The sequence below is a fragment of the Eschscholzia californica genome, unplaced genomic scaffold (assembly GCF_041429995.1).
Source record: "Eschscholzia californica isolate CP2 unplaced genomic scaffold, dmEscCali1.0.p SCAF_4, whole genome shotgun sequence".
Taxonomy (NCBI): Eukaryota; Viridiplantae; Streptophyta; class Magnoliopsida; order Ranunculales; family Papaveraceae; genus Eschscholzia; species Eschscholzia californica.
The window spans coordinates 7,237,335-7,263,804 of NW_028238461.1; the positions used below are offsets into that span (position 1 = coordinate 7,237,335).

Genomic DNA, 26,470 nt, shown 5'->3' on the forward strand with positions numbered 1-26,470 from the left:
AATAAGGTGTGGAATTTCTCTCTAAGCTTTCTTACTCTACCACATCAAGTAGAGAGGAGAAAGTGAGCTAATTCCCATTAACTATCTATCTAGTCAAGAAGAAAGGTGTTCTTCTTTTCAACCACCATTGGTGTGCTAGCTATACAACAAGGTGGGAGATCAAATTGTTTGCTCGTGTCCCAAGTAGAGGAGCTACACTTGAAGCTCTTGATCTTCTCATAAGCAATTGGAAAGGTTCGAGGGAAAACTAGCGAACAAGGTATTTATCTTTCTAGTTTTAATTAATGATTATCATAGGTTTATGCATGTGATCCTGGGAATACTAGTGTAGACATTAGATGTCATATTTCCGCTATAAACACTAGTAGAAGGGTGTAAAACCCAACAGTGGTATCAGAGCCTCTTGCAATTAGCCTATCTTATCTAAGTTTTGGACCAATTCCATGCTTTTCTAGATAGATTATTGTGTTTAAAAGTGTTTAAAACACAAAATTTTTGATTAATTTTGAATAAGATTCAAGTATTTGTCAAAAGATTTCAAAATTTGTTCTTGAAAAGAATTTCAAAACCTAAAATTTTGATCCAAATTGGTTTGATTAAAAGAGTTGTTTTAAGTTTTTGGAAACTTGTGAAAAACAAAATTTGGAAATTTAGAATAGTTCTAAAAAGAATTTGAAATATTTTAGAAGTGTTTCAAATTTTGGAAAAAGCAATTTAAAATTGCAACACAAAAAAAAAAAGGGAAACTATTGAGTTTTTTAGAAACTCAATAGGTCCGGCCAGGAAGCTTCCTGGCCGGACCAGTAGCCTGGAGAACGCGTCTGGTAGACGCGTCCCAGATTACTGTTGGATGCGTCTGAGGACGCGTCCAGCTGCTCCAGGTCGCGTCTTCCAGACGCGACAGTAGCTTAACCAGGACGCGTCTTCCAGACGCGACCAGTAGCTTAACCAGGACGCGTCTTCCAGACGCGTCCAATAGCTACTACCAGACGCGTCTTGAAGACGCGTCTGGGGTCCTGGGTGTCTCGGACTAAGTCCGAGACACCTAGTGCTGGTCCGGTCCAGCACCAGATGCGTCTAGGACGCGTCTGGTGCTTGGACTAGCGTCCTGGCTCCGGCCAGGACGAGATCAGGCCTATTGGCCTCGGCTCGGACATGCCGGCCCTATGGGCCGTGCCATATCCGGACCTTGTCCAAGCCCTTTTGTGGGCTTGGGCCGGGACTTGTCTAGGACTTGTCCCGGGTCTTTTCAAGGCTTTTCGGACCACGAAAAGGGACCACTATTCGAGTGGGAGTTTTATCCAAATTTTCTCCCAAAATTCAAATCCAAATATTTCCGAAATTAACCCGGGCCATTCAAGGCCCAAACGGAATTTCTCTTTAAAATCAAATTTTAAAATCAAACCAAGACACACCATTAGTCTAATCTTTTGATGTAGACTTAAGGTGCGTACATGACATACGGATGTCGACAAAAGTATCTCCCGGATATACATGCATATATAATTGATAGCCTTGAAATATATTATATGATTGCATGTGATGTGAATGCGGAAACTAGTATGGCCATAGAATTTATTTCTTATTCTTGTTTTGAGCACGGATGGGTGCATGTTTTGTAATAATTTTAATTTTAAGTTTACACGATCTGCGAATCGTTTGAGTCTTGTAATTAGAGTTTAGGGTTTATGAGTCCATTGATGAAACTCAAGGAAGAAATTCAAAGGCGAGTGGGAGAAATCAATGGAGGTTCAAAGACGGAGATCAAGACGAACTAAAAAGGCGAAACAAGAAGCAAACCAAAGGAGATTAGATCTTCTAGGTTAGGGGCCATACTAGGATCCATATGTGCTTGATTTACTTTCTCGCGCGCATTTACTTACTTATTTACGCTTTATGTCGTGGATGTTAGTTAGGCTAATTAGTTCACTAAAACGAACGCCAGACTAGCGTAAAAGTCCCTAAAAGTAATTTTGAGTACAGTGCCTATCCAAATTAAGACACTCCTTGCGCCCTTGTTCGAGGAAGGTGGGTCGGCCTTCGCAGAGTACCTCCTCTACCTTGGGACATTGCGGGTAGGCCTATAGAAGAGGCCTACATGTCTAAATGGTTCTACTCAACGAGATCAGCAAGAGAGTCTTGGATACTCGAGGCAAAAGGATGGATTTTACACTAAACATGTAATCCATCAACCGAGAATCATATGGTATGATCAGTGAAAGTATTCACTCACTTAAATCAATGGGAATTAAGGGCAGGGCCCTAGTCCGCTTAATCCTTGAGAGATGGGATCTCGAAATCGCATTATTCATCTAGGGACACGTTTTATCTTGAATAATGTGGCAAAAACTTAGGACTTTTTGCAAAAATTATCGAATGTAATACTTAGCAAAATCCTTTTTCTGTTTCATGTAGTTTTACTATGGCAAAAATCAATCTTTTCAACCTATGTTCAATCCTTGATGAGGACAAATTGAACATAGATAACTTCCTTGATTGGGAAAAGAGATTGAGAAGTGTTCTCAAATCTACAAACAAAGAAAGCGTACTGGATACCCCTATTCCAAGAATAACTGCGAACTCAAAGATTGAGGAACAAAAGCAGGCCAAAAGTATCCGGATGAAATCAATTTCAGTAACTTGCCTTATGTTGGCAACCATGGAGCCTAATCTTCAAAAGAGATTCAGGAAAATGGATGCGCACACAATCATCCGTCGATTAAGGGACATGTCCCGAAACAAATCACGGTTGAGGAAGTACGGAACTTCTAAGGCAATCCGGAGAGGCATTGGAATGTCTGAATCAAAGAAAGAACTTCAACTGATTCAGAAGAACAAAAAGAAAAAGGAAGGAACTCACAATTCCGACCAAGGTATCTATGTTATCGAAGTTAACTTAGCAAATACATTTGATTCTCAATCCTGGGTATTCGATACCGGATGTGGTGCTCATATCATTTATGATGTGCAGGGCCTTAAGGGAATCAAGTATTTATCTGGAAGGGAGCTTGTCCTACGAGTAGCAAATAGAGCAACGGTTGCTGCGAAAGCTGTAGGAACTTTCAGTCTACCTTTGGAAACTGGTCTAGTTTTAGAACTTCATAATTGCTATTATGTACCCTCTATTTCTAGAAACATTATCTCAGTCTCAGAATTAGACAAAGAGGGATATCACCTATTAATAAAAAAACCAGCGTTGTTCTTTATACAAAGGTGAAATGTTTTATACCAGTGCTAAGCTATACGACGGTCTCTATATTACGAATATTGAGAACGAAGTCTTCAACATAGAAACCAATAGGCTACGGTCAGATGATTCAAATCCAAGTTACCTTTGGCATTGTCGTTTGGGTCACATTAACATGACACGCATGAAGAAGCTCCATGAACATGGACTTCTAGGTTCGTATAATTTAGAATCATATGACACATGCGAATCATGTTTAATGGGTAAAATGACGAGGTCTTCTTTTAAAGGAAAAGGAGACCGAGCCAAAGAACCCTTGGAACTCATACATACGGATGTATGCGGACCAATGAGTACTCCGGCGAGAGGTAACTATGGCTACTTCATCACGTTCACGGATGACTTCACTCGTTATGGTTACATATACTTGATGAGGCATAAGTCCGAATCGTTTGACATGTTCAAACAATTTCAGAACGAAGTAGAGAATCAACTTGGCAAGAAAATAAAAGCCATTCGATCCGATCGAGGTGGTGAATATTTGAGTCAAGAATTTGACGATCATCTTAGGAGTTATGGTATAGTATCTCAACTCACTCCGCCAGGAACACCCCAGATGAATGGTGTTTCTGAAAGGAGAAATCGCACCTTGTTAGACATGGTTCGATCTATGATGAGCTTAGCAAATCTTCCAAACACGTTCTGGGGGTATGCTCTAGAAACGGCTGCTTTCACACTTAACCGAGCTCCGTCAAAAGCTGTAGGACGCCATATGAGTTATGGTTTGGAAAGATTCCAAAGCTGTCTTTTCTCAAAGTCTGGGGATGCGAAGTTTATGTAAAACGCTTACAAGGAGACAAACTCGCACCTAAATCAGACAAATGTCTCTTTGTGGGCTATCCAAAAGAGACAAGGGGTTACTACTTCTACCACGAATCTGAGAACAAAGTGTTTGTTGCTCGAGATGGTGTCTTCCTTGAAAAGGAATTCCTTTCCAAACAGACAAGTGGGAGAAATGTAGATATCGATGAAATTCGATATGAGCAACAAATAAACACAGATATAGAAATATCAAGAGGTTTAGCGGCTCCTATCTATACACAAAGTATGGAAGAGGAAAATGAGGTCGAGAGAGTACCTCCCGCTCAAGTCGAATCAAATTCGCAGGAGACATCTCAACTAGTTGAGAACACTCCAAAAGTTGCTCAGGCCCCTCGTAGATCTCAAAGGCTCCAGGAATTATCTCAGAAAACAGATATCCTACTGTTAGAAGATAATGAGCCGAGTACCTACAACCAAGCTATGACGAGCCCCGACTCCGAAAAATGGCTAAAAGCCATGAGATCGGAAATGGATTCCATGTCAGAAAATCAAGTATGGAACTTAATCGATTTGCCCGATGGAGCAAAACCAATCGGATGCAAATGGGTTTTCAAAGTAAAAACTGACAAGGATGGAAACGTTAGCGTTTTCAAAGCTAGACTCGTGGCAAAAGGATACAAACAGATTCATGGCATAGACTATGATGAAACCTTTTCACCTGTCGCAATGCTTAAATCCATTCGGATCATTCTAGCAATTACAGCTCATTATGATTATGAGATTTGGCAAATGGATGTCAAAACCGCCTTCCTGAACGGACACTTGGAAGAGGATGTGTACATGACACAACCCGAAGGTTTTGTAGATTCCAAAAATGCTGGAAAAGTTTGCAAGCTTAAGAAATCCATTTATGGACTCAAGCAAGCAAGCCGGAGTTGGAATCTTCGATTCGACGAGAAAATCAAAGAATTTGGATTTCTCAAGAATGCAGAAGAATCTTGTGTTTACAAGAAGGTTAGTGGGAGCGACCTAGTTTTCTTAGTCCTTTATGTCGATGACATATTAATCATAGGAAACAATATTCCGATGTTGGAATCAGTTAAAGACTGGCTTCGGAAATGCTTCTCTATGAAGGACTTAGGGGAAGCAGAATACATATTGGGAATCAAGATCTATAGAGATAGATCAAGGAGGATGATCGGACTTAGTCAAGAAACTTATATAGATAAGATTCTTCAACGGTTCGAGATGACAAACTCCAAAAGAGGATTCCTTCCCATGTCACATGGTATGGTGCTTAGCAAAGATCAGTGTCCTAAGAGTCCTGATGAGCTAGCACACATGATGAAAGTACCCTATGCTTCGGCAATAGGATCAATCATGTACGCCATGATCTGCACTCGCCCAGACGTCTCATATGCTTTGAGCATGTGTAGCCGTTACCAATCAAATCCAGGCCAAGCGCACTGGCACGCCGCCAAGAATATCCTAAAGTACCTGAAAAGGACTAAGGATCATTTCCTGGTATATGGCGGGGAAGATACACTAAAAGTTGTAGGCCATGTGGATGCAAGCTTTCAAACGGATAGAGACGACTTCAAATCACAATCTGGGTTCGTCTACTGTCTGAATGGAGGAGCGGTATGTTGGAAAAGTTCCAAGCAGAGCACAGTTGCAGACTCTACCACTGAAGCAGAATACCTAGCGGCCTCGGAAGCTGCAAAGGAAGGAGTCTGGATCAAGAAGTTCATGATAGAACTTGGTGTCGTACCTGGCATGGAAGAGGGCGTGACTCTCTATTGTGACAACAACGGAGCTATAGCTCAAGCCAAGGAACCAAGAGCACACCAAAAATTCAAACATATCCAAAGGAAGTACCACTTGATTAGAGAAATCATAGAGAGAAAAGATGTGGTAATTTGCAAGGTTCATACGGATGATAACGTTGCAGATCCGTTAACCAAACCGTTACCTCAGCCCAAACATGATTCACACATGAGGGACATTGGTATAAAGCGCATTGGGGAATGGCAACAAATGTAATTTGGATTCATAATAGAGTTTATGTGCCTAATTACTTACATTCGATAAATAAAATAAAAGAAATTTTATTTTGTCCTTAAAATTTGGTTTGGTATTTTAAGAGACAGTCCACACGATAAAGAAAACGCTCCGAGTAGGCTTGTCAGATACGTGATCTGATGAATGAAACCCTACTAAGTGAACTTGGAGTGATTCATTATCAATTCCCTAGTCCAGGTCATTGCATGGACAACAATGACTCACGAAGACTAGTACGGGAGTCGATGGGATAGCGCAGTTTCATGGGCTATAGAAATAGTGTATTCGATTCGACTACGTGAGTGCATAATAGGGATTATACACTGGAATAACCCTCAACGTGAGAAGTTCATCCAAAGAATGATGAAATCGTCAAACTTCTCACAAAGACAAGATTGAAGAGATTCCTCAAAACATGAGTGCTCAGCTCATCTTATGTAAGGAATGTCTGACTTTGGTTCCGTTAAACGCCGCGCCGTAAAAGGAGGTTATAAAGGCGGATACTGGGAAGGACAGGATAGACATGAAGTTGAGTGGGAGCGCAAGAATGGATTATGTCCTCCTAACCATGTTAGGGTACAGTGTCCTCGGGCCACTTGACGAGCAACAACTGAAAATGCATGGCCGTGCTCAAATGGATTAAAAGTTAATCATTTGTTTTGACAGTTGTACTCGAGATCAAGAAAGTCTGAATGACGTGACGTATCAGATGGGATACTAAGTGACATGGGAATCGAGCATTGTACTTGTTCTAAGTCCAAGTGGGAGTCTGAAGGAGTTGAAGGAGATGTCCTTCGACCAAGGTGACAATGCGAACAATTTGTCGGATAGGACAATTGATGTGGAAGATCATCAAGTCCGATTGATTTAGGGATCGTAGAGTTGTAGCTAGAGACCAACTACGATCGTCGAATTACGAAGTAATTCGCGGCTAACTTCGATCGGATCCTACAACGGGTTACACATAAGAGTGACAAATTGATCTAGGATATGACTAGTGGGAGTGAGATATAATCATGGGAGTGTCCCATAAACATATCTCGTAGGCCTAAAAAGGAATTAGGCAAAGATAGTACAAAAAGGCCAAAAACAGGGTTTTTGGGCCTAGACCGGTTCGGGTACTTCTAGGACTCGGATTGGGCTGAATTTTGGAGGGTTAGTTGCTGATATAATAAACATTATATCTGCCAATTTTCGTGGTGTTTGTACACCTCCTCCTTAGGAAATTGAGAAAATATCAATAGTTGCTATTTTCGACTATTTCCCTAAATCTTATTCTAAAGGGTGTTTTAGGAAACCTAAAAGGAGGTGGATTCTTATTAGGGTTCTATATAAACACTCTTAGGGCAGAGAATAAGGTGTGGAATTTCTCTCTAAGCTTTCTTACTCTACCACATCAAGTAGAGAGGAGAAAGTGAGCTAATTCCCATTAACTATCTATCTAGTCAAGAAGAAAGGTGTTCTTCTTTTCAACCACCATTGGTGTGCTAGCTATACAACAAGGTGGGAGATCAAATTGTTTGCTCGTGTCCCAAGTAGAGGAGCTACACTTGAAGCTCTTGATCTTCTCATAAGCAATTGGAAAGGTTCGAGGGAAAACTAGCGAACAAGGTATTTATCTTTCTAGTTTTAATTAATGATTATCATAGGTTTATGCATGTGATCCTGGGAATACTAGTGTAGACATTAGATGTCATATTTCCGCTATAAACACTAGTAGAAGGGTGTAAAACCCAACACCAATTTGTTGCCAACCCTAGAATTGGTTAATAGTACGTGCGTGCAAAATTAAATCAAGCCGAACCAAACCGACAGTGGGATTCACACAGGGGTGTGAGGAGGCTATAACCTCCCTTCTCCCCTGTACAGACCCGAGATGATCTATATGTGATAGGCAACCGCACCAGTTTAAAGTAAATGTCCGTGGCATTCAACTGCGGACATACCAAAGTCTGGGAATGTCCGGACATTCAATCACAGACATTTTAAAGTCTGCGAATGTACGAGACATTCAATCGTAAACATTTAAAGTCTCCAAATGTCAGGGGCATTTGAAAATCCATGGATTTTGGTGAATTTAGACATTCATTGACATTTGATGGATTGTTGTGTAAAAAGATAGTTAAATTTGTCAACTAAAAAATGAGTCTTTCATAGACATTTTGGTGGATTCTTGTTTGGTTAATAATTAGTATCAATAATGGTAATTAATAATAACAATAATAATATTTATTATTACTACTATCACCTAAAATGACATATTTTTACTGATATTTTAAAAGTATCTTAATATTTCAAAATCTATCTTTTCAAAAATATATACAACGATATAATAATACAAATATAATATTTAATAATAATAATAATACCGTATTAGTTATAAATCCATTTATCACAATATATTGCACTTTCATTGACATGAAAATCATGAAAGTCCATACAATATCAAAGAAAAATGTTAATGGGAATCCATGAAGAATTATACAATGTCACTAAAAATGTCATTGGAATGATGATGAGAGTCCATGAAAGTCCATAAATTCTTTATTGTCGATAGAAATGTACATGGACATAAAGTCTATACATGTTAAATATGAGAGAAATGGTCATGGATAGGGATTGAACGGATGGGCGAGTATGTACATAAATGCATGATAGGTAAATCTCATCCATTTCTCTCTTGGTTACAATGGTTAGGGATGGGAAACGGTCCGATCGGGCAGTCCAGGACAACTATCCATCCAGTCCAGGTGGAACGGGCGCAACTCAAACTTGTCAGTTCGGACAACCGGACAAAACGGACGGGCATTCGTTTTTCTTTTTTTTTGTAAAAATGTTCGTCCGCGTCTGTTTTTTAGCCGGACATCGGTAGGGCAGGCACCGGTATACATCATAATTTGTCAAAAAATAAAAGCCTTCACGTTCATTAACTTAGTGAACAATAACAACAAAATTAAAAACACCGAGATAAATAATGGTCAATTAGAAAGAAGCTTCTGAGTGAAAAATCAAAAGAAAAGGAAGCGTCGATTCTGATCGAGGGTTAGGATTTCGTCATTAAGAACCAGAAGAGACATGACTGGAAGAGAGTGAAAGAGAAGAGGAAAGAAAAGGGTTGGACTTCTTCTGATTTCGAGGGTTATATGTCATAGCCTAATCTAATCTAACACTACCATCTTACTCTAACAGCTTTAATGTTTCATACTCCCTCCGTCTCATATTCATAGTCCATTATCGAAACTCACTCGATTTACTTTCATTTTGTGTGTTCCCATATTATCCTTATTAAATAAGAATGCTAGTATTTATTGTAATTCAATCTAGTGAATATTATTGGACAAAAGTAGTGCATGCAGGAGGAGGGGTCCCTCCTTCGGATTTTTTTTTTTTTTTTTTTTAGTTTATGTTATCTATTAGATCTATAATAGGATCTTGGAGTGTAGGTTTTAGAAAAAGAAACTATTGAATCTAAACCCATACTACACAGTGTTTTCTCTCTCTGTCTCTCTTAACTCTAAAGAAATATCATTATCATCAACAAGATCGCTAATTCTCTCCTCTTCTTGGATTCTTTCTCTTCTTGTTCTTCTCTCTCCAACATGGATCACCTTACAACATTTAAATTCGATGAAGGATATAGCCCACTTTTGGTGATTTTAAATGTTTATGGAATGAAAGTATGGATATAGATGTTAGTGAGAAAAGAAGAGTACTCATTGTGCCGACGATGAACATCTTAAGAAGATTGAAGATGAATTTACAACACAAGAGAAAATAACGATCAAGATTCCACTTTTATTAGTATAATATTATTGATGTAATTTTATTATTGTCGACCTTTAGGGTCTTTAATCTGTGACCTTTAGAGTCTTTTCATTCTCGATCTTAAGGATCTCTTTTTTCGACCGTTATGGTCTTTTTTTTTAGTCTGTGTCTTGTCAATTCTTTTCCCTTCATGAAACACTTTACATTCGAAAATTATGTGAACTTACTTTACTTATGTAACTCCCATGTAGTTCTCAGAGAAATAAAAATGATCTACCATGTAATCTTGTGATTGTTATCACTTATGAATGGAATTATGGTTTAATAAAAAAAAGTAGTGCATGCATTATCTTTCTAATAAATACACTTGATATTGATATAATTAAGGAGGGGTATATTTACCGAAATATTGGATATTATAGGCTATATATGGTATGGGACTTTCATTTTGAGACAACCCAAAAAAGAATAATAGACTTTCATTTTAAGACGGAAGGAGTATTTATTATGGGCGGATATTACGAACGGGTAAACGGACAATCTAAACGGACGGAATTGGCAGTACACGGGTTAGGACCCATTGCCCGCGTCTGTCCACTAAACATATATCAGTCGGACGGGTTTTGACCGACTCGGTCAGCTGACGTCCACGAACCTTTCGAACGCGGGCGGACGTGGACGGGTACCGGGCCACGGGCCAAAATCCGACCCCAACTCTAGGCAGCATTTAAAAGCAGAGAAGAAGCGCCAAGTTTCAAACAACTCTTCTCCCAACTGGTCAGATGGGTATTCCAACACCACCATCTTCACACCATCTGTCCTTCAATCCACCTTGCCGAGACGCCCTTCCACTTTTCTCCCTCTTCTCTCTCTCTCTACTTTCTCTCTCTCATGGCTTTCCTTACCCCCTCCTCTTCACCAAACTTCCTGCATTTCTCGACGCGTTTTTCTTCCCTTCTCTCCACCTGTCTTTTATCAACTCGTTACCTTTTTCTCTTCCATCACCACTCTACCTCCAATACATTTCTCATCTTTCCAATCGGATCTCTTCAATGGAGTCTAAAAGCATCTCTAAACTTCACCAAGAAGAAAACCCATCAAATGATGAATCAGATCAAAACAAATCCAAAATGGGTCTTACATCAAATCAAAGATTTTCCTCAAATTTGCACTATTTTCAGACTTCAACAGATGTGCTCTGTTCTGAGTTGATTAGTTCCTCTGTTTTTACTCCATTAATGGGGAATCATCAAATTGAAACACCTGGTACTCCATTAATGGGGAATCATCATAATGGGTTTCATCCATTTAGATTAGTGAATTCAACTAAAGTACAAAAACCAAGGAGTTTTGGAGTTTCATCAGTAACAAAAGCAGCAAGAAGTAAGAGAAAATTGGTTAGACAGAGAAGTCTGACTTCATCTAGGGTTCGGTTCTTATGTAACCAATCTTCATCATCAGGCTCTTCTTCTTCTTCTTCTAGTAGTATATCATCATTGGCTACTGGAATAACTAGTAACAACAATGGAGGTGACAAAGACATTTACTCATTAACCATTCCTGATGACAAAGTGGGTTGATTCTAGTTTCTTAAATTTTGTATTGGTTTCTCTTTTCATGTCTATATGTTGATTTTGGTGTTCAAATTTGAAGTTTTGAACTTTTTTTCATCTGATTTTCTATTAGGGTTTTATTGGGGTTTATACTGATTATTTGCTTTATATGTAGAGATTAAAGTTTCTCTTGCAGAAGGAGTTGAGGAACAGTGATGTGAATTCTCTAGGAAGGATTATCATTCCAAAGGTGAGATTCCAATTCCTAAGTTATAAAATAATAGTATATCCTAATAGGGTAAAGGATTAAAATAGTGGATGCTCCAATTGAAAATGAAATCAAGGTTAAGATTTTTTTGGATCTTATACGCAAATACGGAGAGAGTTGTGTTAAGTTTGTGGCCATCCAATTCAAAACCAATCGGCAATGAGTGGAGAGACCTAGACATTATATCCTTGGTTGCTAGATAGCCCTTCTCCCATCTGTGCGATTATTCTCACACGCTCCCTCACGTGGCGTGGTTAGCCTAACAAGTGTTTTTTTTTTTTCGGGTGACGTGGAGCACGTGTGGCCCCTAGCTGATACCATGTTAAGTTTGTGGTCATCCAACTCAAAACCAATTGGCAATGGAGAGGACCTCGACATTATATCCTTGATTGCTAGATAGCCCTTCTCCCATGTGGGATTATTCTCACAAGTTGACACTCAAATCGAAGCGGTTGATTTCAAATTCTCTCCCGAGTCGGATTTGACTTTGGGTGGCCCTAGCATTTTTGGTTCCAATTTTTGAATTATTTTTGTAAGTGTTGTAATTAGTTAGTTCTTACTTGTGAACTATAACATGATTCCGAACAGAAAAATGCAGAAGCTAATCTCCCAAGCCTGAAAGTGAAAGAGGGAATTAAAATTCCAATTAGGGAAGTTGAATCTGCAAAAATGTGGTTCATGAGGTATAGGTAGGTGGGTTGGTTTTCATATTTCCTCTCTCTATTAAGGAGTTCATTTGCTTAATTTACAGCTAATAAAACCAAGTCTTTGTTTTTTTTTGGGGTTAATAAATCAGGTTTTGGCCCAATAACAAGAGCCGTATGTATGTGCTTGAAAATACAGGTGAAACAAACTTTTGATTTTTCCATTTGCCTGATGACTTTGTTTCATCTAACTCAACCTAATATAGTTCTCTCTCTCGGAAAAGCAGGGGAATTTGTGAAGGAAAATAAGCTTAAAAGTGGAGACTTTGTGATGTTGTATCAAGATGAACACAAACAGCTGGTGAGTTTATCTCTCTCTCTACTCTCTAGAGCCATTTCATAGTCAAGTGTTATATTTATTGTTTCATTTTGCAGTTGGAATTTTAAGCATTTTAGAAATAGTTTTCTTGTCTTAAATTATTTTTGGGAGATTCTAGTTCCAACTTCCAAGTACCTCTCTGTCGAATAAGAGATCAAATGCTACCTAGTCATGTTAAATTCGGGTATATTAAGGTTAAAGATTTAGGCTTTAGCCAACTATATGTTTAGAGTACTGGATCATTGATACGTGATGCTGAACGGGCGTAGAGTTTCCAATAACATTGGAATGGGACTGAAACATGTCCAATCCACTTATTCACGTAAGGTTTTTCTGTGAGCTCATATTTGACGGTGAGACACTTTTCAGTACACAAGGATAGGGTTCTTTCTATAATACCTTATAGCTAGTATTCACAAATTTGCGTTCTTGATTATTGATTTTGAATTATTCTTTAATAACAGTACATTTCTTCGAAGAAGGCTGAAAAATCGTCTCTAAGCATTGAAACTGAGAAAGTTGAGGTTCCTGAGCTACCAAATGATATGAAACAGAATGAAGATCTAAAAATGATTACGAGTATAGAGACGAACATAAAACAAGAATGGATAGTAGACGAGCCTTCTTCATCTTCAAATGATTTAGTAACGGAAGGAGACCGTCTAGTCTTTGATGGTTCCATGTTTCTAAACTTCAGTGGATGTGATCTAAGTGAACTAGAACTGTTGTCAAATTTTGATGACTGTGATCTTTCTCTCTATGATGACTTGGTTAAGGATTTCATCGCCGATGATAAATCTCATACCAGTGGTTCCGCCACGACATCGAAGTAAAACTCGCTGTCTCACTTAAGGTTCTTGAAGACTTCTTTTGTGATTCTGAATCTTTAGGAGATCAGTTTTTTTTGGGGCAATATGGGGGTTTGGTTTTAGGATGTTATTTTTGTTATATATCATGGGTGTCGAAGGAACATAAGAAAGTTTGCTTGCTCTATAGATGTTGTAAACTATGCTTTTGAAACAGGGTTGTAGATAATAGAAAAGAAACTTTATTTTTGCCGCTCTCTTATATCCAGAACAAATGTTTTAAAAAAATCCTATAATGGACTCACAACGAAAAGGCGGGATTGTCTGTCATAAGATTCACAATTTAATTATTGCAAATAATGCGAGTTCGGCGAGTAATCTCAAAATTTTACTCGTGAGTGAAGAAAGTAATCCATGTTCGATCGGTAGTCTTTGTAGCAATGGTGAGGGACTGCCAGTTTTTTCTAAAACTCCAAAAAAGTCATTGTTCATATCCATCTTTAGAAACTATATCATGCTTAGATTTCGGTTTTGTCAGTCCTTAGATCTTTTCACAATTTTTGGATCTTTGTTCATCCGTGGTGGTTTGCAATAAATAAAACACCTTTTGGACGTAGAGCTGTGGTAAGTGCACAATTTCGATAGAACCATACTGTACCCAAACTCGCCTGTACCTGGTGTGGAGGTGATTGGTGTGAGGACATGGGGTGTTTGGAGATGTGAATTTTTTGAAGATCTAGGTTTCGGAAAAGAAAAAGTAGGTAGCTTTATATTCCGTAGCTAGAGGGAGATGCCTTTAACCAAGGGTAGTGAAACCGAATTGCCGAAATGAGAAGGGGTGTGCTAGCAGGCTTCAATAACAGCTTCCGAAAAGCGCTTTAAAACTCAATATTCTAAATTCCTCTGCCAGATTATTATCCATATTCGTGGACCTAGTCCACCATCTCTTGGTATGGTGGTTGGACACTCACTCCGCAACACAGATGTTTCAGATTCGATTTCATAGAAGTGCAAATTAATGATTTATTGAACTTGGGTATAGATAAAGTAGAGGCATATTAGATGGGTTTTAGGCCCTAAGGGTAGTCTTTACCACTCTTTTTTTTGTTGTTGAGCCTTCAGCACTCAAATCAGAGAGCAATACTGCTTATTCGATTCATGAATCTTGATGTATCTTTATATTATTTCTTTATAATGTCTCAATGTCTTGTAATGATGAATTTTTTAGTCCATTCGCTTTTAAAATTCTGATCCTATATTCTAATGCCAGATTATGATCCATATTCGTAGACCTCGTCCACAATTTCTTACTATAGTAGTTGGACACTCGCTCTACAACACAAATCTCCCAAATTCAATCGCGTATAAGTGTAAATTCATGTGCTTATTGAATTTTAGTATAAATATAGTAGAGGTAGGTTAAATGTGTTTTAGGCCTTTAAAATAACTTTTAAGACCCAAATTAGACAGTTATAATGCTTATTCAATTCATGAATCTATTAGGCCCTTTAAAATGACTCTTAGAGTCCAAATTAGACAGTTATAATGCTTATTTAATTCATGAATCTTCACGTGTTATCACTTCATAATCTATCAATGTATCGACGTGGTATTCTTTTTCCAAAAATAAAAAATAAAAAACTTCTTTTTTTTTTTTTTTTTGTTGAACTAAAAATAAAAAAAGTTAGTAGACCTACCATGATATGGTAGATGTTATCTTCCATCTATAGTCGTACTCGACTCCTCAATTTCACCCAATCCTCTCCAAATCCATACCTGATAATAGAAACCTAAACTTTCAGATAATCTCTCCCTCTCACCCTCTTCTCTCTCTCTCTCTCTCTCTCTCTCTCTCTCTCTCTCTCTCTCTCTCTCTATAATGGCTGCCTCTGCAACATCTCTCTCATCAATCTCCTCTATTTTCTACATACGAACATCTCATCCACCAAAATTCACCATACCCACTTCCTTCTCCTTTTCAAAAATCAAAATCCACAAACTCAGTAAACCAATCTCTTCAAAAATCCCAAGAGCTCAATCCAACGACATAGACACAACATTCTTTGACCAAGTAAACCCAGAAGAAGATATAACTTTTGAACCACCTACACCTCCAGAAGGTTATGTACCACCTCCTTCCTTTGATGATCTTCCACCTGAAAGTGAAGAAGAAATAGCAGCAGCTTATGAAGAAATTTATGGTCCAGCTTATAGTGGTATGAGTGTTTTGGGTAATGACATTTATGTAATGGATGCAAAAATGAAAAAGGCAACTGGGTTTGGAACAAAAACTAAGAAAGAGAAAATTAGAGATGGATTTGAAGAAAGGGTTGTTCAAGTTAGGAGAGTTACTAAAGTTGTTAAAGGTGGGAAACAATTGCATTTTAGGGCTGTTGTTGTTGTGGGTGATAAACAAGGACAAGTTGGTGTTGGAGTTGGGAAAGCTAAAGAAGTTATTGGTGCTGTTCAGAAAGCAGCTACTAATGCTAGAAGGAATATCATAACTGTGCCATTGACCAAGTATTCAACATTTCCTCATAGGTAACTTTCACTAAGATTTTGTTCTTGATTTCTTTGGTGCTTTTGTTTTGGTGGGTAGTGATTATTATTTAGTTTTATGTTAAAAAGAAGCAAGAGAAGTTAGTTGCTACTTAACTAATAGTAATGTTAATGTAGCTCATGATGGGGTTATCGAATTTCGAAGATTATCTGGGTCAAGAGTTTGGGAGGGTTTATAATGTTTATGTGAGATTTTGTTCTTGATTTCTTTGGTGCTTTTGTTTTGGTGGGTAGTGATTATTATTTAGTTTTATGTTAAAAAGAAGCAAGAGAAGTTAGTTGCTACTTAACTAATAGTAATGTTAATGTAGCTCATGATGGGTTTATCGAATTTCGAAGATTATCTGGTTCAAGAGTTTGGGAGGGTTTATAATGTTTATGTGAGAGCATTTTAGTGTGAAATAAGATGAACAAACTAGTAATGTTATTAGTTCATATACTAGTAAATTGTAATGGAGATTTCTAACTTTGTGAAGCAAGCTAAATGAATTACAAATTCATTTGGTTTATGTCCGAGGTGAGCTGAATTCACATTTTAAATAGTTCAATGACATTTTACTCATGATCTATGAATCATTGAATTGAATGTGATTAAGTGATTGAATTTTTAGTTTTCATTTAAAGATTAAGTTTATAGCCTCAATTAGATTAGTATATTGTCATGCTTAATTTTTGGTGTTTACCTACTTATTTAACTGGTATCGTAGAGTATACATAATAGCACACTGCCTTTGCGGTTGACTAGTGATTAACGGAGAAAAGGTGCAATTCCCTCATAAAAATTTTGTGGAGTTCTCGATTACAGTAAATTGTTGAAAAGTAAACTTAGGCTTCACCTTCCTCGTTGTTTAGTTTGTAGGTTTCCAACTCCAAACCAATTTGGAAGGAATGGCGAGGCTACAAATGTCATATACTTGATCATGGAACTTGCCTTAGTTCACGTGGGATTATCCTCACACCCCCACTCACGTGTGTGTTCTTTGAGCCAGAAATGTGGCTTCAATGTCTTGGAGCACTGAGTAACCATTGGGGTTATTACATGTGAGCCTAGTTCGGGTATTATATCAATTGTATAGGCTCATCCTCAGAACCAATGTGCTGTAGGAGACTCTAATCTATATCTTGTATACTTAGTTAAAGACTTACATTAGTCACTATTCTCACACTAATGTCTGTATCCCCCTGATATTTGTTTTAGTTGATTGGTGCCCCCAACAATTTATTTCTGCTTTTTCATGCCTCGGCCAGGCAGCCTCGCGTAGACTGTTTGTGTTTTTCCCTAAACCCATAGACATGTTGGAATGAAAGTATCAAACATTTGCTTTGCGCTCAAGAATGTAACCAAATTGAAAGAGATAACCGTATTTGGGATCTTTGATTCATGCGGTCTCTAGGTTCACATAAAGTAGTAGTCTTTCAAAATTCAAATGATAAAAGTAGTACTATTTGCAATGCTGATAAGAATTAACTTGCTTGTGACATTTTGTTTCTAAAGTTGAATGAGTTGGTATACCTAATTTCCTTTTTCATTTATATTTATGTCAGAGCTGATGGAGATTACGGAGCAGCAAAGGTGATGCTTAGACCTGCTTCACCCGGTACTGGTGTGATTGCTGGTGGTGCTGTTAGAATCGTGCTAGAAATGGCTGGTGTTGAGAATGCTTTGGGGAAACAAATTCGGAGTAAAAATGCTCTTAACAATGCTAGAGCAACAGTTGTTGCAGTTCAGAAAATGAGACAATTCAGTGATGTTGCTCGTGATCGTGGGATCCCCATGGAAGAATTATGGAAGTGAGGGACTTTTCTAATGTGAGCTCCTTGTCTTGGTAAAGGGGTTGTAATTTGATTTATGTTTGTTTTTTTCTTTTTAATTGTAATCTTTTTTTGAGAAACCAGTAAATGAAATTCATCTTCTCCAATAACATCCAATCACTTCTACTTACTTTCAACTCCTTATTTTCTTGTTTTACTTTCTTGGTTGGTATGGGATTATTTTTCTTCGTGCTTGCATGCCTAAGGGTTTAACGAGAAAGGCCGATCATCTTGTTTGCTCTTTTTCTTACAGGCTTATTAGCAGCAAAACTTAGAATACTGTAGGAGGAAGGAGATTAAGGAGAAAGGATTTCAACTACATGAAGGACCAAGATCATGGGATCTTAGGTCCTGTACAGACATATCCACACTTGATTTCAGTCATTTATTATTTGTTCAATGATCAAAACCAAGGGTCTGAGTGTTTATTCTGAAATGTTTTGGCCAAACTTGGCGTTGACTGTTCTTAGAATACGAGAAAAGCAAAAACGAAAGGAACACCCATTCATGTAATTACAATTTATACAATGTTTGGAACTGAATTTTCACAGAAATCACAAGCTTTTTCTTTGGGTTTTTCGATAACATTATATATATTACTAATCATGCACGTGTTATTAATCATACGAACACAGAATTTAGCAGGTTCAAATCTAAGAGATGCAATGAAGGTTGAAGCAGTCAACAGGATGCTCGTATACTTTGTCACACTCTTTTCTGCTTCTTTGTAGTGGTTTTTCTGGCAAACAGTTCCGGTGATCATCATAAATGACCCGTCTTGATGTCAAATTTTGGCAAAGACCTTCTTCCTCACAGAAGAAGTTATACGAGTATGTGAAATTCTGCAAATTTGGTAAAGAACATATTGATGCAGGTACCTCTCCACTAAACATATTATATGCTAAATCGAGTTGCTCGACTTGACTCAACCCTGCAATAGTATATGGAATTGGACCTACTAATTTATTAAAACTTACATCTAAGACTCTTAGCTTGTATAGAAATCCTACCTCTGGTGGCAAACAACCACTTAAATTAGTATTTATCAGAAGCAATTCTTCCAAGTTATTTGCTAATGTTTCAATGGTGGGAGGAAGACAACCACCTAAGTTGTTATTAGCAAAAACAATTACAGATGCTGTACTTCCGTTTATGTTTGATGGGATAACTGAAGTAAGCCGATTATTATTCACAAAAATTGCATCGAAGCTTTTAGAGAAGAGTTCGGTTGGTAATGGTCCTTCGAATTCGTTATAACGAAGATCGAGAAACTTAAGAGAAAGCATAGAGAGAACTACTGTGGGGAATGGACCGACGAACCTGTTATTACTAAGATCGAGTTCAAAAAGGAGAGTGAGATTTGCAAAGGTTAGAGGGACAATTCCGCAGAAACGGTTACTGTTGAGGTGAAGTAAAGCAAGATCAGAGAGTAACCCAAGTTCATTAGGTAAAACTCCTGCTATATCACCATGATTAAGATCAATCCCAGCAACGACTTGAATTTCAGGATCATCGAGTGAAGGTGCACAGTAAATTCCATTGTAGTCACAAACAGAGGAACCGATCCAGTTGGAAGTGAAGTTGCTTGGGTCAGAGTAGATTACATGCTTCCATGCCTGGAGAGCTTGATAAGCTAGATGCAGTTTTGGGTTTGGGTTGATATGGTGGTGGTGGGTGGTGGTGGTTGAGTTACTGTGTCCGGATTTAGCTACTAATTTGTGAAAAGAGAAATGTAGTAATAAGATTATCAAAAGATTAGTCTTTGAAGATAAACCCATTGTTATGTTTTCTCCGATAAAGGATTCAAATGAAGTTGGCCATATTTATACTGCAATTTCTTCTTGTTCAAGTGTCTTGAATTGAATATTTGTTGGTCTTTCTAGTTCATCATTTCTTTCATGTCTTTTCCAAGAACTGATGTTTCGTTGACAAAGACATCTAAGGTACCTCTATCTACCTTTACATTAGATCGAAAGGGCTAATTTCCATGTTCCTATTGAAAAACAAAGTTTCTATTTTAATAGGTTCTTCAAATATTATATATTACATCAAACTAATCAGATCATCTGACGACAATCAACCGTTTCATTTGAACTATAGGGAAAACTTCACATCGAAGTGTTAAAAGAGGCGGAGAAAAAAGAGCGAACAACCGACACTCGAAAATCAAACAAGACAGATAGCAGAGAAACCGGAGAAAAATGGAGAAAACAGAGGAAAATGATAATGAGGGTAAGGAAGACAGAGAGATGAAAAGTAATGGTAGAGAAAGAGATGGGCAGGATAACGACATAGCTCCTTCTTATGTAGTTCTCCAAGTTAGTTTAAGGTGGGAAGTTGAAAATATGAGACTAGTTTCTTTAGTTTGAAGGAATACTCACCCAGAATTAGAACAAACAACAAAATCTTCAAAATTTGGATATAGTTGTTTCAGGTTAATGATTTTTCGAAAAGATGATCTGATTTTGACGTAAGAGTAGAAAACTCGAAGAGATCCAGTCTTTGAACCATCAGATAAGGATGGTGATGATTATATTAGGAATTAGGTTCAAATGTTGTTGATGATGAAAGAGAAGAGAAATGGGTAATACATAATTTAGTAAAAGTGACGAGGGTATTTGTGTTCTCGCGTATCTTAAGGAAAATTTGGTCACACTGTAAAAGAAAATTAAGGGCGATGACCGATTGGGTCAAAAATATATTACCAAATTATTTTGGCTGAAATTGACATTTTTCAAAATGTAATTGGCTTTTGACAGATTTCATCGAAAGGCCGGTAAACTCAACACAGGAAATTGGACCTTTCTTAAGGTAAAAAGACATGTTATATTTTGTTGGGTTAAAATCATAGTATTTGTATTTTGTGTAACGAAAAATCACAACCTTTCTGCTAACAGTTGAACCTTTTTGCGAATCAACTGCAAATTTTTCACAAAGCAGTTGCAAACCTTTTGCAAGCAGTTGCAATCGTTTTACAAACGGTTTCAACTCTTTTGCAAATTGTTGAAAACCTCTTGGAAGCAATTGCAAATTACGAAAAACACAGAGAACTGAAGATTAGAAAAAATTGAGTGATCCTTTCTCACTAAAACAGAAATCTTATTGGGAGTTTTAGAAAAATAATAGTAACCGACAGATCTATGCCAAACTTTTTCCAACAAATAACTTAATAATGAAGATTTCATGTAAACAGGGGTCACTCCATACACACAAAGATTACTCAAAATTGTATTACAAAATACTATTACAAGTTCAACCAAACAATGCTTACCTGAAACTCAATCCAAAGATGGGAAATCAATGAGAGTTTGTACTTAAAGATAGATATATGTATACTCAAACTATTTTAAACTAGGACAAGTAAAATACCAAGAAGAAATGTTTTTTCGTCGTTGTTTTAGCTTCCACTGTCAAATCAATACTTCTTTCCGATCAAGATCAGTTGCAGTTTGTCATACCCGGCAAGCACACCAGCTCCAGCAACTGCACGAAGAATGTTGGCTCCACCACCCTTGTAGAGTGATTTTGCACCTTCGTTCTTGAGGATTTGAGAGAATGCATCGAACGAACTTTTGTACTTGACTGCTTCTCCAGATTTCATCATCATCCTTCTCCGAACAGTATCAAATGGGTAAGAAGCTAGACTTGCTCCAGTCGTAACACCCCAACCCAATAGAAAACTTGCTAGGAAACTACCCTGCAATCTCAAACAAAATAACATGTATCGCTTTAAAGGTTAAAAATTCGTATTAGTCTAACATTGATGCTCGTTTATGAAAAAAACTCGGATACTAACATTCTTATACGTATCTATGTTATTTAGATAGAAATAAAGGAAATCCAAAACGGAACTACTTGATCATTTTTCTTATATGCACTAACCTGCAAATTACCAATAAGCACAACGGGCTTTAAAGAATCGTACAACCCAAAGTAGAGTCCACGATACACAATAATACCAACGAGAGAAACGTTAAATCCACGATAAAGTCCAGCAATGCCATCAGTTTTGAGGGTTTTCTTATAAACGTCAATGAGACCATTAAACTGTCTTTCACCGCCTTTGGTGGAAGCCTTGGCATCGTTCGCTAGACGTGTTCTGGCATAGTCTAAGGAATAAACAAGTAGTTGGGATGAAGCACCAGCAGCACCTCCTGATGCCAAGTTCCCAGCAAACCATTTCCAATAACCATCTCTGTCCTTCTTTAAATTGAAAAGGGTTTTGATATAATCCTTCGTAGCAAAGTTCAACGCCTGCCATGAAAAAAGATGTCTAGTGTTCAATAAAAAGTTATATTCCTATATGCATATATAATGGAAGCAGAATGAGTTCAAAAACCCTAAATCTTATACTCTTGGTCCAAAGACTTCTTTCTTGTCTATGTGGGACTAAAGTTTTATACCAACTAATGAGCTGACCTGCGTAGGGAAGTATCTGATAACATTAGTAGAATTTCCCCTCCATAGAGAAAGAAACCCTTCATCTTTGATTGTTCTTCCAAAACAATCAACGATTCCTCTATACGGATTAGAGAGACGACCCGCTTTGATCATTTCATCCTGATTTTGAATCAAGAGCTTAACTCGCTCAATCGGAGCAGCTGCTGATTTAGAAACAGCAGCAGAAACTCCTCCCATTAGAAAATCAGTAAGGAAGCCTGATATACTTTTCTCAGCTGGTGCTTGCACAAGAACTGGTGAAAAAGGAGACACAATTCCTCCTTGGCCTTCATTAATGTATGAAGTAGTCACATTGTGATTAACTTTATTATTCCTAGCCTGAAAATGGGGAGATAGCTTGGTGAAGAGGTAAGATTGATCATGCATTTTCTGTACTATTGATGGATATTTCAGTCCATCTCCCATTTCGACAACTCAATCCAACTCACCTGCATTAAAATGGGTAAATTCACAATTTTGTATAAACAACGGGGCAAAATTAAAAAAGGTAATTAGAACTCTGATCAATTTTTGAAAAAATAGCTGAGAGATGAGGTTTTCTATCATACTTATAAACGGACTATCTGCGCGTTCCACAACCCCGATGTGAATTATAGCGATCACACATCAGTCTTTAACTTCGATAATTATTTCTTCAACTCTAATACCAGTTATTGGGTGGTGTTGGGCTTCTCTCACCCTCAAAAACTAGTATGAGAAGTAAGTGGCCGTCGCACTTATAAACTAATCACATGCCCATTTCACTGATGTGGGACTATTCCAACAACTTCTCCCCCCACAAATGGTACGTCTTTGACTTTGATAATTAGGCTGAGACTTGTTATATCCTAGGCTATGACACAGTATAGGTGATCTTCAGCCTCATCTTTGACACCCACACTTATGAATTGACCATTTTCAAGCCCATGAACATAACTCTATAGTATCATACTCTTAGAAATATTGCTAATCAAAATAAAATGAGAAATCAAGTAGTAATAAACATAAGCAATTATATATGAATCCTGCAAAAGGAATAAAGAAAAAGAGTTGATGAGTAAGACCCAAAAAACTTGTTACAAGTTTCAGCAAACAGGAACGGTAATCGACAAAATCAAACCTACAAAGTAAGAGCAACAGAAGAAAAAATAAAGTTGAAGAGAGAGAGAGAGAGAGAGAGAGAGAGAGAGAGAGAGAGAGAGAGAGAGAGAGAGAGAGAGAGAGAGAGAGAGAGAGAGAGAGAGAGAGAGAGAGAGAGAGAGAGAGAGAGAGAGAAACCTGGAGGGTGTTCAAAGGTAGAGAAGCAGGTTGTTGTTTCAAGTGAAGAGAGTTAAATGGCAGGTGCAAGCTTCTTAATAGATAGAGATGGGAATAAGAGTACAAATTCAAATTCCCCTGCATACTGTGTTTTTTTAGTTGAATTTCTATTGATGTAACTACAGCCAGCCAGCCTACAACTTTGAATACTTCCTCCTCGTACACTCAATTAAACTGACAAAAGCCCCGAGGTCATGTCAACACTTGACTACCCAGGTGTCCACAACCCTGGAGTTTAAGCCTTTTTAATTGTTGGTTTAACTTAGGGGTAGTGGTTGGGGACATTGGGGGACATTTTCATGTCCCCCAATGTCCGTGTTATTGGTTGGAGACATTTGAAATTTCTTCAAATGTCCGTGTTATTGGTTGGGGACATTTTAAATGTCCCCAAATGTCTGTGTTATTGGTTAGGGACATTTGAAATGTCCCGAAATGTTTGTGTTATTCGTTTGAGACACGAAATTAGAGACATTTCAAGACAAATTGGTTTTGGGGACATTTGGAGACATTTTAGTGTAAATTTGGAGAGCTTTTGGAGAGAAAATGTCTCTCAAAATATGGAAGACACTTGTGTTCACTTGGGGACATTTGAGTAAGGAAGATAATAAAAATAATTATTATCAAATCATATTATAATAGTAATATCTTATTATTATATTACTACATTGTTGTATTATTATTATTATTATTATTATTATATTATTATTATTATTATTATTATTATTATTATTATTATTATTATTATTATTATTATATATTTGAGTAAGGAAGGTAATAAAAATAATAATCATTATCAAATCATATTATTATAATATTATCTTATTATTATATTACTATATTATTGTATTATTATTATATTATATTATATTATATTATATTATATTATATTATATTATATTATATTATATTATATTATATTATATTATATTACATTACATTACATTATATTATATTATATTATAATATTATTATATTAATATTTAACTATATTAAATAATAAATATTTACCAATTGTCCATCAATGTCCATCTACAGATGTCTACGAAAGTCGAAAAATATATATTTGGAAATATTAATTAATTTTTTTTTTATTTCATATGGTAAGACAGTAATAATATTAAAACTAATAAATATCAACTAAATATCTATCAATGTCCACAGATATTCGCGGATGTCTACGAAAGTCGAAAAATATATTTTCAAAGTAGTAGGGCAAATTTATTTCATATGATTATACAATAATGATTACACTAAAATAATAAATGTCTACCAATTGCCATCAATACCTACAGATATTCACGAATGTGTACGAAAGTCGAAAAATTTATTTTCAAAGTAGTAGTGCAAATATATTATTTCATATGATTAGACAATAATGGTAACATTAAATAATAAATGTCTACCAATTGCTATCAATGTCCTCAGATATCCACAAATGTCCACAAAAGTCGAAAAATATATTATTGAAATATGAGTACAAATATATTATTTCATATGGTTTGACAATAATGATAATATTAAAATAATAAATGTCTACCAATTATCCTTCAATGATGAGATAATAATAATAATAATAATAATAATAATAATAAATAATAATAATAATAATATCCACTACACATTTTGTCCATGGATTCAATATGTTGAAATGTCCCCAAGACATTTTGTCCATGAACCAAATGTCTTGAAATGTCTCTGAGACATTTTGTCTATGAATCAAATGTCTTGAAATGTCCATAAAGACATTTTGTCTACGAACAAATGTCCCGAAATGTCTTGAAATGTCTCTGGAACATTTTGTCTCTGAGTGTCCTCCAATGTCCTGAACCACTACCCCCCCCCCCCCCCCCCCTTAAGTTGTTATCATTTGGATCGTAGTAGATTTTCTCAATAAAAAAGAAAAGCCTGGAGGTCATTATCTCGTCGGAAGTTATAAAGGCCTTGCTCCGTAATATTATTGCCCCTCCCACACCCCCTTTGACTTGGTAAATCTGATTCCACTATTTTCGGTTTGAGGTGCTCCATAATCAGTGTACTCCGGCCGAATTCTTTTACGAAGTACAGCTCAAGGTCCATCGCATTCAACTCCAAAGTTCAAGAATTGAAATCTGTAGACTTGAATCGAATTTGTAACAAAATCCACCCTGAATTCACATTCACCATTTTGAATTGTATTAAAAAGCAGCGGTGTTAGGGTTAAACTAAAAAATGGGTTAAAACATAACAAATTTTTGCTACAATAACAATTTGGTCCTGCCCTTTAGCCGGTAAAACTTAACCTGTAAACTAAATCAACATGTCTGATTGGTCTCAACACTTTAACCTGTAGACTCTTGAGGGCCAACTAGTTATTTTGTTGTTATGCGTTCTGAAACCTCACTTACGGTTGTGCTATAATCACGAATCTATTGATAAGTGAAAATGACAAAAGAAATAAGAGAGAAAGGAAGGGATTAGAGAGAACTATGATACCTTAAAATGTTCCCTAGGTATTACTTATTCGGTAACATGTGATTTTGGTCGCTATTAGTTGGTTTTTGTAGTAATTGATAGTTGTATAGGTCATCCTTCTCAATTTTACCATAAATGGTTGGTTCATTATTAGTGGAGAGAAAAACTTGAATATAAAAACTGAGAAAATAGTAGTAAGAAAAACAATTGGGGAAAAAATGTACTAATTGGGAGGGATTATTGGTACAACAATCAATAGGAAAATCTACTAATCTTGAGTTCTGAAGATGGCTTTTGTTTTATTAACTCCAGTAGTTTGTCACAGAAAACAAAAGTTAGTGACTCTGAAATTAAAATAAAACGTTTGAGTTTGCACTGAAGCTCGTACTTTTTTTATGTGGCTGTT

General features: G+C 36.8%; 4 protein-coding genes across 5 annotated transcripts; 2 read left to right on the forward strand and 2 right to left on the reverse strand.

Annotated features, from left to right (window-relative positions):
- Positions 1-10,665: 10,665 nt before the first annotated feature.
- On the forward strand, positions 10,666-13,734 carry LEC2 (AP2/B3-like transcriptional factor family protein). The gene is made up of 6 exons (XM_086636778.1): positions 10,666-11,406; positions 11,564-11,638; positions 12,245-12,345; positions 12,453-12,499; positions 12,588-12,661; positions 13,144-13,734. Exons 1-6 carry the CDS (start codon positions 10,888-10,890, stop codon positions 13,510-13,512), a joined length of 1,185 nt encoding a protein of 394 aa, XP_086492904.1. The 5' UTR covers positions 10,666-10,887; the 3' UTR covers positions 13,513-13,734.
- Positions 13,735-15,183: 1,449 nt separating this feature from the next.
- On the forward strand, positions 15,184-17,963 carry LOC147542164 (small ribosomal subunit protein uS5c-like). The gene is made up of 2 exons (XM_086633942.1): positions 15,184-16,026; positions 17,590-17,963. The coding sequence occupies exons 1-2, from the start codon at positions 15,365-15,367 to the stop codon at positions 17,837-17,839; spliced, it is 912 nt and encodes a 303-aa protein (XP_086490068.1). The 5' UTR covers positions 15,184-15,364; the 3' UTR covers positions 17,840-17,963.
- A 372-nt stretch (positions 17,964-18,335) lies between these two features.
- LOC147542165 (Leucine-rich repeat (LRR) family protein) lies at positions 18,336-19,673 on the reverse strand. The gene has a single exon (XM_086633943.1). It carries the CDS (start codon positions 19,632-19,634, stop codon positions 18,510-18,512), a length of 1,125 nt encoding a protein of 374 aa, XP_086490069.1. The 5' UTR covers positions 19,635-19,673; the 3' UTR covers positions 18,336-18,509.
- Positions 19,674-21,005: 1,332 nt separating this feature from the next.
- On the reverse strand, positions 21,006-23,692 carry LOC147542166 (ADP/ATP translocase 3, mitochondrial-like). 2 transcript variants are annotated; one of them, XM_086633940.1, is made up of 5 exons: positions 23,575-23,692; positions 22,866-23,321; positions 22,276-22,745; positions 21,739-22,110; positions 21,006-21,553 (listed from the first exon to the last, which is right to left on the reverse strand). In XM_086633940.1, the coding sequence occupies exons 3-5, from the start codon at positions 22,720-22,722 to the stop codon at positions 21,272-21,274; spliced, it is 1,101 nt and encodes a 366-aa protein (XP_086490066.1). In that variant the 5' UTR covers positions 22,723-22,745; positions 22,866-23,321; positions 23,575-23,692; the 3' UTR covers positions 21,006-21,271. The 2 variants fall into 2 exon arrangements, with proteins under 2 accessions (XP_086490066.1, XP_086490067.1); XM_086633941.1 differs by lacking the exon at positions 22,866-23,321 and having other exon boundaries at positions 21,006-21,127; positions 21,226-21,553; positions 23,575-23,674.
- Between the last annotated feature and the right edge of the window lie 2,778 nt (positions 23,693-26,470).

Bases quoted from the DNA above. Each gene is read 5' to 3' on its own strand.
- LOC147542166 (XM_086633940.1), bottom strand. From the start codon at position 22,722: ATGGGAGATGGACTGAAATATCCATCAATAGTACAGAAAATGCATGAT. The intron at 22,111-22,275 runs GTCAGCTCATTA...TTTTCATGGCAG, and splicing joins TCAGATACTTCCCTACGCAG to GCGTTGAACTTTGCTACGAA. The intron at 21,554-21,738 runs GTTAGTGCATAT...TTGAGATTGCAG, and splicing joins TGCTTATTGGTAATTTGCAG to GGTAGTTTCCTAGCAAGTTT.
- LOC147542164 (XM_086633942.1), top strand. From the start codon at position 15,365: ATGGCTGCCTCTGCAACATCTCTCTCATCAATCTCCTCTATTTTCTAC. The intron at 16,027-17,589 runs GTAACTTTCACT...TATTTATGTCAG, and splicing joins TATTCAACATTTCCTCATAG to AGCTGATGGAGATTACGGAG.
- LEC2 (XM_086636778.1), top strand. From the start codon at position 10,888: ATGGAGTCTAAAAGCATCTCTAAACTTCACCAAGAAGAAAACCCATCA. The intron at 11,639-12,244 runs GTGAGATTCCAA...GATTCCGAACAG, and splicing joins GAAGGATTATCATTCCAAAG to AAAAATGCAGAAGCTAATCT. The intron at 12,662-13,143 runs GTGAGTTTATCT...CTTTAATAACAG, and splicing joins AAGATGAACACAAACAGCTG to TACATTTCTTCGAAGAAGGC.
- LOC147542165 (XM_086633943.1), bottom strand. From the start codon at position 19,634: ATGGGTTTATCTTCAAAGACTAATCTTTTGATAATCTTATTACTACAT.